At 35.0% G+C, this 11128-nt stretch overlaps 2 protein-coding genes across 2 annotated transcripts; both read right to left on the reverse strand.

Annotated features, from left to right (window-relative positions):
- Positions 1–453: 453 nt before the first annotated feature.
- LOC140888218 (protein PSK SIMULATOR 3-like) lies at positions 454–1857 on the reverse strand. Its single transcript, XM_073295908.1, has one exon. It carries the CDS (start codon positions 1855–1857, stop codon positions 454–456), a length of 1404 nt encoding a protein of 467 aa, XP_073152009.1.
- Positions 1858–4425: 2568 nt separating this feature from the next.
- Positions 4426–7472, reverse strand: LOC140890450 (uncharacterized). The gene is made up of 3 exons (XM_073298233.1): positions 6630–7472; positions 4793–5341; positions 4426–4694 (listed from the first exon to the last, which is right to left on the reverse strand). The coding sequence occupies exons 1-3, from the start codon at positions 7383–7385 to the stop codon at positions 4584–4586; spliced, it is 1416 nt and encodes a 471-aa protein (XP_073154334.1). The 5' UTR covers positions 7386–7472; the 3' UTR covers positions 4426–4583.
- Between the last annotated feature and the right edge of the window lie 3656 nt (positions 7473–11128).

Here is an 11128-nt window from a genome sequence, read left to right on the forward strand (position 1 = left end):
GATTATATTTAGTTTAGGCGTAAAATTTTATAATCTAAAGTATATATCATAAGCAATTAGGATACATTTAATAGCGATCATAAATCTTGGAATCACATGGCAGGTGTTGCTCTGAGATAAGGTATTTTAAGGTGTCCAAAAAGATTCAGATATTCGAATGTATGCACTGTTTGATACCAACCAAAAGGACGTGCACAAATTCAAGATTTGCGGCTAACACTGGAATATTCAACTGATTAATCATTCAACGTCTTATTACTCGCACCAAAACAAAGTTTATAAAAAAGAAACAAAGGTGTCATGAACCAGAATGAATGCAAAAAATGAGTAGAATTCTTATAATCAACTTCACACTTAAATTTCTTCTCCTAAATGACCAATATCGAGGTTTCCATCCGATGACAGTCCACAACTCAACCGCATTCCGCAAAATCCAATCACAAACAAAATCAATCATACATATATCTGTCGATTTTCATGCCTATATACACAACTCAACCCGACCAAGAGCTCCGCAATGGCGGCTTCTGTCTTCTCTTTATCTGAAAAATGCAACGTCTGCAACAAAAGAACACTAGGTTTCGAATGGAACTTCATCTTCTCAAAACTCCTCTCCATCTGCCACTTCACCGTGTCGCGAGCAACAGGTGCAAGCCAACCCAACATCTCAGTCATAGCCTCCCTCCATCCAATGGCCAGCAAAAAATCGTCCTCTGCACATTTCATGTTCTTGCTAAGCTTTGTCCTGACAAGAACTTTCAGATTTTCAGGCAGCATTTGGTATAACGATTCACGATCAATATGATCGATGGATTCAGTTGGATCCAGATACTTTTCTGCTAATAGAATCACATTGGCATAACGCAGTGCGAGCCCCGAACCACCTAGAGTCAGAGGTCCTGCAGAGTGGAATAAACTCTTTTTCAGAAAAGTTTCAATAGATAGAACTCTATCATCTTTCTCATTGAAGAAAAGGTTCGTCTTTTGGCTGTGAAACCTAACAAGAGTAGCCTTTGAAGACATTGTAATAGGTCCCGAATGGGATGTAAACTGTTCCTTGACTGGTTCGATCATGGGCATATCTGTTTGATTCTTGAAACAACCCATGTTTTGGAACGAAAAAGAGGTCAGATTTGGAACATACTGACCGAATATGGCACAGATTCTTACATATACAACGCACACAATTCTTGCCATTAGGCCAACACTTTTATCAAACGTCTTGCACCAAAGCGAAATTCCCCGGAAATGGTGAACCATTTTGCGCTGATTCATGAGTTTTGCAGTAAAAGGATCGAAATTTGACTTCATCAAATGAATCTTTTTGTTCTTCCCTTGCCTCGTCTTCTGTTGAGTAAGCTGTTCCAACTCTGTCAAAGCCTCCAATGCCGCGTGCAGACGCGAGGTGGCTGAGATTAATCTCTGCATTTTTCGCAGCCTTTTCTCATTCAATCTAGACCCATACTTCAATTTTCGATAATCAACGATCCCAAGTTTCAAATTCACATACGCCAGATCAAACCGATTAAGCCCAAAATCACTGCATTTCTTTCCAAGACGAGAAACGGTGGCTGCGGCACGATCAAGATCTTCGAGCATTTCCTTGCAGGCGAGGCTCAAGAGAAACTTTTCATCTCTAGAATTCAGAAACACAACTCCTTGAGATTTTAAAATCTCTTCTCTCAACTTGAAAATCTCTTCATTGGAGAGGGATCTGTAAAGGGATACTAATCTTGACATGATTTTGGCCGCTTCGAAGGCTAGGATTCCCAAATGACATGATTTATTCTTACTCTCCGTGCAGAAACTATGCCCACCGCCTCCCGTTATATAGCCAATACCCGGTAACCAACCCATGTTCTTGAATCCCACAAGTAGAAAATGTATCACTGTATTTCTTGAACAAAAGCCTGAACGCTTAGATTGTTCAAGGGATTTTGCTAGAGAAGAAAAAGGAGCATTGAAATGGGGAAGAGTGAGGAGTCAGAGTGGATGACCATCACATCAAAGGAATTATTGGATTTTAACGTTATCATATTGGATTATCGAACATAATCAAATGATTTATGCATAAATGATGGAGAATACAATGGAAGTGTTAATGGTGCAGGCATGTAGCCGTTGTGTCTCGTGTACTTGTCAATTGGAGCCTTGTTGAGTGGAGAAAGCATGATTAAAAAAAACAAATTTTTTTAGTGCTTGATTATAAAAATCACTTAAAAATAATTTTTTAGAAGTTAATTTTTTAGTTTTTGGACTTTTACTTCTAAGTATATTTATTTTTTTAAAAATATAGTACTAATTTTGACATTTATCCAAATTCCAACACCATGTTTTTTAAAATAAATATACTTTAAAAGCTAATTTAGAATTTGGAATTGGAATTCATGGAATTCAAATTATATTTTGGTGTTTGGAAAAAAAATTAAAATACATATTGGAATTTACTAACATAAATTTTAGGAAAATGATATTTTTTTAAAAAAAAGGTTATGAAAACTTAAATTTATAACTAAAATTTATAAATTTATTATTAGAAATAATTTTAATGTTTTTATAAACTCAAATCCCATGAAATCCGATCAATTTTGTAAGGATTTCACTTAATTAAATGAAATCCCATGAAATCTCATCAAATATCAATCTCGTTTTAAAATTTTATTTTTCCAAACAACGAAACAATATTTGCAAATCTAAATCCCAACAAATCTCTTCCAAATCTTGTCTACCAAACACACGTTTAATTGTTAAAGTCACAATTCTGTAGTTTCTTCATTTATTTAATTATATATTTGATTTTTTTAAAATTCATTTATTTGATTTTTACTATTGTAGTTTTATTTTAATTTTTTTAAAAAAGTAAATATTTCCCTTTGTATAAAATTAAATAGGTAGCTCATGTCATATATAGTGAGAAAAAATTATGACGGACACAATCAGCATAAGTCAATCGGTTCTGCCCACTTTGGATCCCTCTCATTATTTAAAATCAGAGAAAATAAGTGTGTGCAAAAGAGAAGTTTTTATATTTATATATTTTTTTAAAAGTAAAATATGGAGGTGTGGAAGAAATTTAGTGGGTAGTTGATAGGAAAATGGTAATTGTGACATAAATAAATTTGGTATCCTCAAATAGGTGTGAGTTTTCGGTATACCATATAAAAAATATTAGTATTAAAAAAATTCATACATATCAAAATTTCAAATTTTTTGTATAGAAAAAATCCATACCCATACCGTATAGATACCGAAAAAAATTCGATATACCAAAAAATGATTATATATCGAAAAAATTTCGATACGATATCCCAAAAAGTCGATATTTTGGTTCGATATCCACCTCAAAATAGTTATTCTAGTGTGCTCAACTTTTATATAATAGTATAGTTAAGTAAGCTGGGTTAGCCATTTTTTGGCCTAAGGCCATCTCCAACCCATTACGCTATCTTGGTGTCACACTAACTTCAAAATAGTGTAATTTTTGCACCAAATTCAAAACTCATTTCCAACCCATTAACTCTAAATTTTACACTAAAAAGAATATTTCTCGAAATATTTTCTATTATTTTATTCACAACAACTAATTTATTCCACAAAATATTTTTAAACACCATAATTAAAATATCAATAATACCTAAAATAATTTCTATATAGATATTAATTAGAAATATTGATGAATTAAAACTTTAAATTAAATCTATTTTAGGAGATATTTTTTTAAAATTCAAAAATTTAATTTCGTTATTTAAATACTTAAACTTCTTAATTAATTGAATATAAATAATTAACTATTAAAAACATTAAAATCACACGTAAAAATAATCTGAATAAATCAAAATGTAAATTTAGTTGATTATTGAATAAATTAAAATTTTAAAATAAATAATTAGAATTTTATATAATAATATAATTAAATTATTAACAAAAAATCTTAATATTTATTATAATAAAAAAATAGAAAGAAAAAACAAAAAAAAAAAAGGGGGAGAGGGATAGCGTTGCTACAGTGTTGCACCAAATTTTGTGCAACACTATAGCAATACACTAACCCAGCGCCAAAAATAGCGCTGGGTTGGAGCTCCAATTCAAGCGCCAATTTGGCGTATTACGCCAATTTGGTGCCTGATTGAAGAAGCTCTAACAATTTAACTAATGAGGACAATCTAAGATGATCTTGTCGTATAAAATTTTTCCACTATGATTTATCTTATTTTCGTATATGATATAACATAGCGTTAATCCGCAGATTTACCAAAATACACATTAAAAAATAACGTCCACCAGTTTCCTATCGTAAAAAGAAATTGACTACGTAATGGGATCCTTCATCATAGGTTAAATATGTTAAATTATTGTTTCGAGTAAATGCTTTTTACATATCATAACCAAAACGATATAATATGCCATGTCAAGAAACAGAACAAGGAAAAGGAATTAAAATATTGATATAAAAAAAAACCCCCAAAATGATATCTAGATTTCAAATCCTCATTTAACATGGTTTCCTCCCTCTGTACAAGTGAATTCAAGTAACAGAAACTTAAATTAAAATCAAATTCCATGCGTGATCATAATATTTCAATTCATCGAGGCGTTACCGATTCCCATACACTACAGTCTCTAATTCTGACTCCTATCGTGCCGTCTACTTTATCCGCCCCATTCATTATTTCCGTGCATTGTCTTCGCGGCGCCTGTTTCAGCCCAGCAAAAACAATAATCAAACAACAAATTTGGCTGATTTCGTTAATAATTATTAACCGGACCTAACTCAACGTCAAAAGCAAAGTACCTTATTCCATTCGCGAGGATTCATAATCGTCGCGGACACGTTAAAACCATTAACCAAATGAGCCGCCACATAGTTCTCCCAGTTACATCGTCTCTTGGGATAACTACTCGACGACCTCCTATACCAAGTCAGTGTACTTCCATCTCCTAATTCTTCAACCCCATCAAAATAAAAGATTATGGGTCTCTCGCACAGCCCCAACTTCAAAACTCGAGTATCGAACGTAAACGGCTCCTTGCTCCAACTTCTCCAAGTTACAAATGTCTGCAATGGGGTGCTCAACTCCTTCCCCGTCAACAAAAACGGGTACAGCTGCACGCTGTAGCCCCACGCGATCGAGACGGACCAGTTTCGTGCCTGGTCATAGCCAAAGGTATGTTGTAGTGCTCGGGTCGGGTCGGATTTGTACCCATCCATGAGTTTCTTGACGGAGTCGACTCGATTCATACCTTGAAACAAAGGCTGTACGTAGTCTAGATGGTGGAGGGTTACCAAAGGTGCCAGCGGATGAGCCGAGAGTAAGCCGTAGGGGCTTCCCCTGATATCCATCTGCAAAATTATAGAAATGTTATTTTTTATTTATTTATTTATTTTTTTTGACATTGGGGGTAGTAGGGATGGCAACGGGCGGGTCTAGCAAAACCCGGGACCCGCCCTGCCTTCTTTTGGACCCGTCCTGTCCCGCAAACTCTGCGGATTCAATTCGGGTTAGATCCATTGGATTCGTCATAAATTAAATAATTTTAAATTTATTAAAATAAAAAAATTAACAAATATCAATAAATTTAATTTTAAATATAGATTTATAATATTTAAGACAAAAAAAAATTATTCTTACAAGTTTAAATTTATTAACTTGTAATTAATTAATATTTATTATCTAAAAAAACATTATAATGATTTATTTTTATACTAAACATATCATAATAAAATAAATTCATTTCAATCCAATAATATTACACGTTCAAATTATGGATAAAATATTAATTATTTAGTATAATAATATATTTATATATTATTAATATTACATATATATTTTATATTTATATATATACATGAATATTTTAAATTTATATATATATAATACTTTGGTGAGTGAGTTTGGCCAAACTCGAGACCCACCCTGGACCCGCTTGTGAACCCTCCCCGTCGGAAAGGGTTTGATGCGGGGGCGGGCAATCCCTAATTGGGGTTGGGGGTTGTAGGGTCTTGAACTCAAGACCTCTCCCATTTTTGGAAGATTGATGCCACTTAGGCTAGAAGCCTTGGGCATTATAGAAATGTTATTAATCACATTATAATGATTATTTTCTTTACAACAATTAATTATAGTTCTAAATTACTAGATTTGTTCATTTCATTTGAAAATTGAACTATATTACATTAACTAACTAATGTATCAAATGTGCTTTGACCGTATGAAAAAATAACAATAAAGCATCCCCATTAATTAGCTACGTAACATCTACTAACAATAACATGAAAAGTAGTACTAACATTAATGTCTCGATTTCGGAATCTCACTCATATTAATTTTGAGCGTTGATTAAATTAAATTCCATAAAAGAGATAACTTCGTTAATAATATTTGAAACTCCCATGTCATGATTTTTTTTAAAAAAAATTATATGTGACACCATGCAAGCTGGTCCTATGATATTTGCTATACATTTTGCTTTTTTTTTTAAAAAAAAAAAATCACATTTGATTTGATGCATGAAATATAAAGTAATAAAGATAAGATTAGGCAAACAAATTAAAAGGTAAGATAATTCCATAAACTATGATGGAATTCAAACAAAATCTGTAATTCAAAAAAAAAGGGTCAAAGATTTACCTGATGGAAACCAAGTTCTTTGGTTAATGGCACCCCAATCTCACTCATGCAGCCACCAATCTTCTGATCAGACCCGTAAAAATCAGCGTATCTATCAATGCATCCGTCCAAGATCCTCACCAGCGCCGCCGCCAAGGGGTAGCTGACGGCAAACCCGCCGCCGCCGTACCCCATTGTATACGAATGAGTCACATCTTGCTCCACGCTCTCCGAGTTCCCACCGATATAGTACATTTGATTGTGATCGTATTTATTCAACACATTCAACAGATTCTCCGTAAAGAACACGGTGTCATCGTCTCCCATAACGAACCACCTCACGTTCTCCGACCCCAACTCGAAGCTCTCTTTGATTATACGCGCGATGCGCACGGCGGACCGGGTTCCGTACGAGCACGTGTACTTGAACCGTGACGTGTCGGCGGAGATTTTGTGAGGAGGAGAAGTTTCCGGCCACGGCCCGCGGGCGGCGGGTTTCTTGTCGAGCCAGACGAAGCCGCGGTGAGTGGCGGGCTTCCACCAGAGTTCACAGTAGTGGCGGCGCGTGCTCCACGTGGCGGCCGAGCCACCGATGCCGAAGAGAAGGTGGGAGATGTTTGTTTTGATCTCTTGGTGTCCGCCATTGATGATGGATTCGTATATCATGATCCGATCGCATTCCGGGCAAGGGGCGTGGTGTGGTTTCCAGGTGGGGAACACGGAGAAGCAACAGATGGAGACTGCAGTGAAGAAGCAGATTGCTACAAGGCCTTTCATGAAAATGAAACTGGATAGATGAGATATGAGATTTTTCCAGGGATTTAATATTGCTTCTCCCGCTTTGGTTTCCGAAGAAGGAGGAATCATTTTATCGAATTGAAAATTAGTAGAAAATTTTGGGATAATGGTGTTGATATTCGATAAGTACTTGAGATAAATCTTGACTGTTTTTTTCCTTGAATTGAATTGAATTCTCTGGTCGGGAAGTTGATTTTAGTATTTGTATGAATTTATAATCTCCGTTTATAAATTTCATTAAAAACTTCAAACACGATTTATTAAGGTATTAAATGTGAGTGTCAGTATATATAAATAAATCATATAAATACTATATATTATTTAAACAAACAATTTATTACCTTTCTTGTTTTTCCACGTCCGTTAATTGTCCTACATTAACTATGAAGCCGATTTTTAATCGAACCTATCACAAACCGAGCATGGAATATTTGAAACGCGTTATATATTAAAATTATAACAGATAACACACGGATAACATTTCTTAGTAACAACTATATATTATCTGATAAGGAATTCGATTTTAAACGAAGGATTCATGTCTGAGTTTTTTTATAAATATTTTTTGCGTCTACCAAAATTCAACAAAATCCAAATTTAAAAAGCTTTTATTCAGTCTTATAGCCCCAACGTCTTCTTTTTCTTCGATATCTACATTTGCCCCAGCTGTTTTGTCAACGTTGTGAGTGATGTCTTACCTTAGCATATACTATAAGAAAAATGCAAAACAACAACACTTAAAAGACAATGGTTTTTCAAAAAACCGTTGTCTTTTGACATTTAACAACGGTTTTTACTAAAACCGTTGTCGTTGGACGTATTTTAATAAAAAAAGACAACAATTTTTAAAAAACCGTTGTCTTATATGTATCAAAGACAACGGTTTTTTAAAACCGTTGTCTATAAGCGGGTTTTTATGACCTAAGACAACGGTTTTAATTTACCGTTGTCTATGTGCGAGTTTTTTTTGGGGTTTACGACAACGGTTTTAAAAATCGTTGTCTTTTCTTTCTTTTTTTTTTAATACACACATACATAACGTTAAGTCTCAACCAAAAAAATTAAAAAGACAAAGAAAGAAAAGCCCAAGCCCTAGCTCTACCCATCGCCCCTTCGACCCACTCAACCAAGTACTACCGTCAAAAAAGAAAAGAAAGAAAACCTAATCCCCAAAATCACCCAGCCCGATTCCGTCTCTTCTTCATTCGATTTTTCTTCGCCACTGCCGTACGTCATCGGAGATGGTGCGACGTCCACCGGAGAAGGTTGCTTAGTTCGTGGAGATCTCGATTATTGTTGGAATCGCGAGGCTTCAGCTCGGTACTTGCACAACCAAGCTGCTCAATTTTTCTAGTCACGACCCTCTGCAAATTTCCACTCAAATCTTGGTTAGTATCTAATTTTTTTTACCTTGAAATATTAGTGTAAAGTCTTGTGATGATTTGGACTGCTTGTGAATCGAAATCTTTTAATTTATTCATTATTTCTTGTTTGGTTGTGTTCATGGGAAAGATTCTCAGATTTTTTATGGCCAATGGTGCAAGCCTGCGGCAGATCTAACAAGGATGGATATCATGGTGTCGCCGCCGCCACTGTATATAGCACGCTGCGTCGTCGCATCAGGAGGTAGATCATATAACCAGTGGATAATGGTGATCTGAAACTAGTACAAGTGTCCAACCAATCATGGTGACCTGAAACAAGGCTTAAGTATCCAACCATCCATAAACTCGTAGGGTGAGCGCAATACAGGTTACATATAAGGTAAAAGGCTCAATATGCATATGAATGCAACATGCAATCATGACGTGTTATATCATATAAATCATGCAATCACAGAATATATGCAAACACATAATACATGCATACTCATCTGGATATCTCCAATAAATACTTCCGTACTTTTTTAAGAAAGATCCTAGAAACTCCCATCTAGATCCAAGCCTACCATGGAGTACTACAACATAAACAACCATGCATTACCTAGCATGCCAAACATCACCTACTAGCTCTAAAAACCTTTATTAAACTATAACATACTCCCTATTTCCTATAGAAAACCAAAGTCATACATTCGTCCGACGTTATCCCGTTGATGTCGCATGCTCCAAAGCCTGGGGATATCCTAGCTATGACTCCTGGACGCCTCGCCAGAGCTCCGCCGCCTGACAACTACTGTGAACACTGTCTGCTATAGAAAAACTACTACCTATTCCAACTCAAAATAAAAGTACCCAAAAGCTCTTAATTTGAGCTAAAATGGGCCAAGGAGAGGTGTGATTGTGTGAAAAATACGAGCCTCGGATGACCTATTTATAGGCAACGATCAGAAGCTCTGATTGCCTGATCGGAAGCTTTGATCTTGTGCAGGCTAGGTTTTGGATGGCTACGATCGGAAGTTCCGATCGCACGATTGGAAGCTCCAATCTACTGCATGCAGCTACGTGTTCAAGCATCTTGGACACCTGTTTTTGGTCGAGATTGGAAGCTCTGATCGCAGGATCGGAAGCTCCGAATTGTTTATCATGCTTCCGAACTGGTTTTGGACCCCCGAGATCCCGGGGACCTACCCTACCATTTTCGAACGTTTCGGATCTGGATTTTCAATTATTTTGACCAAATAATGACTTTTTAAACATGTTTTGACACTTCTAAAATTATATGTCATTTTTTGACATGTTTAAAATCACTTGTAAAATGGAACCGGGATACTACATGTTGATTTCTCATTTGAAGATTGATATGAATTTGAATGAGTTTTGATATGAGATTATCATTTGATTATCTAGGTTTGGAGCACCTTGAATCGAGATTAAGATATAAGTTGACATCGAAGTAGAAAAGGATGAACACTCGAATCCGAATTGATTCTCGAGTTCCTTAAATCACATACTTGCATGATTATTTGTTATTGATTGAATATGTGTTCTTACATGATTTTATTTATATGTTTCATCTAAAAAAAAAGTGTTTCTATGTCTTGTTCTAATTCTAGGTGTCAAATTCATTTTTACGAAGATCATACCAGAGAATCCAACAAAGAGTACTCCTTTGTTGTTCGCCATGGAAATGAGATATATACATGTAAGTTACACACAATTAGTTTATTTGGCTCTCCTTTGAACAAAATCTTATGATCCTTAAACTTTATTCACTTTTAATTGTAGTGCTTGATTGTGTTCCACCGGTGACTGAGACAAAAGAGCTAGTTAGTTTTTCTTTCTTGTGCAAACAAAAAGATATATATATAATGTATCTCCGAAAAGTGAACCATGGATAAACACTGGTCATACTCAAATACGTCAAATAAACACAGGAAATTAAAACCATTAATAAATAATTTATATGAAATGTTTTGTTGATAAAAATTATCTTAAATTCTGTTGCTTAATGTTTTGAATCATGTATCCAAGGGAAAACAGATTTGGCCTAAAAGTTCTATTGAATTTATTTCGGAAATGCTAAGTCGTATGTTCACTATCTATGGACTTCAGTGAGATGCAAAACTTTTGGGGACTAAATATATGCCTTCCACTTTGGTATATGATTTCTAGTGGGTAAAACCAGAAAGTCATTTATGGGACATCAATTAAGTTGATTTAGATTCATTATCGTTGTTGTTGTTGTTGGTTAATTTTCTCATCTTCTCTGCATCATTTAGCCAAAAAGTTGACGGAGAAATAGAGGCTAGGAAATTATTCATTATGCCTGAGTACTGTGAA

The sequence above is a fragment of the Henckelia pumila genome, chromosome 3 (assembly GCF_033568475.1).
Source record: "Henckelia pumila isolate YLH828 chromosome 3, ASM3356847v2, whole genome shotgun sequence".
Lineage (NCBI taxonomy): Eukaryota > Viridiplantae > Streptophyta > Magnoliopsida > Lamiales > Gesneriaceae > Henckelia > Henckelia pumila.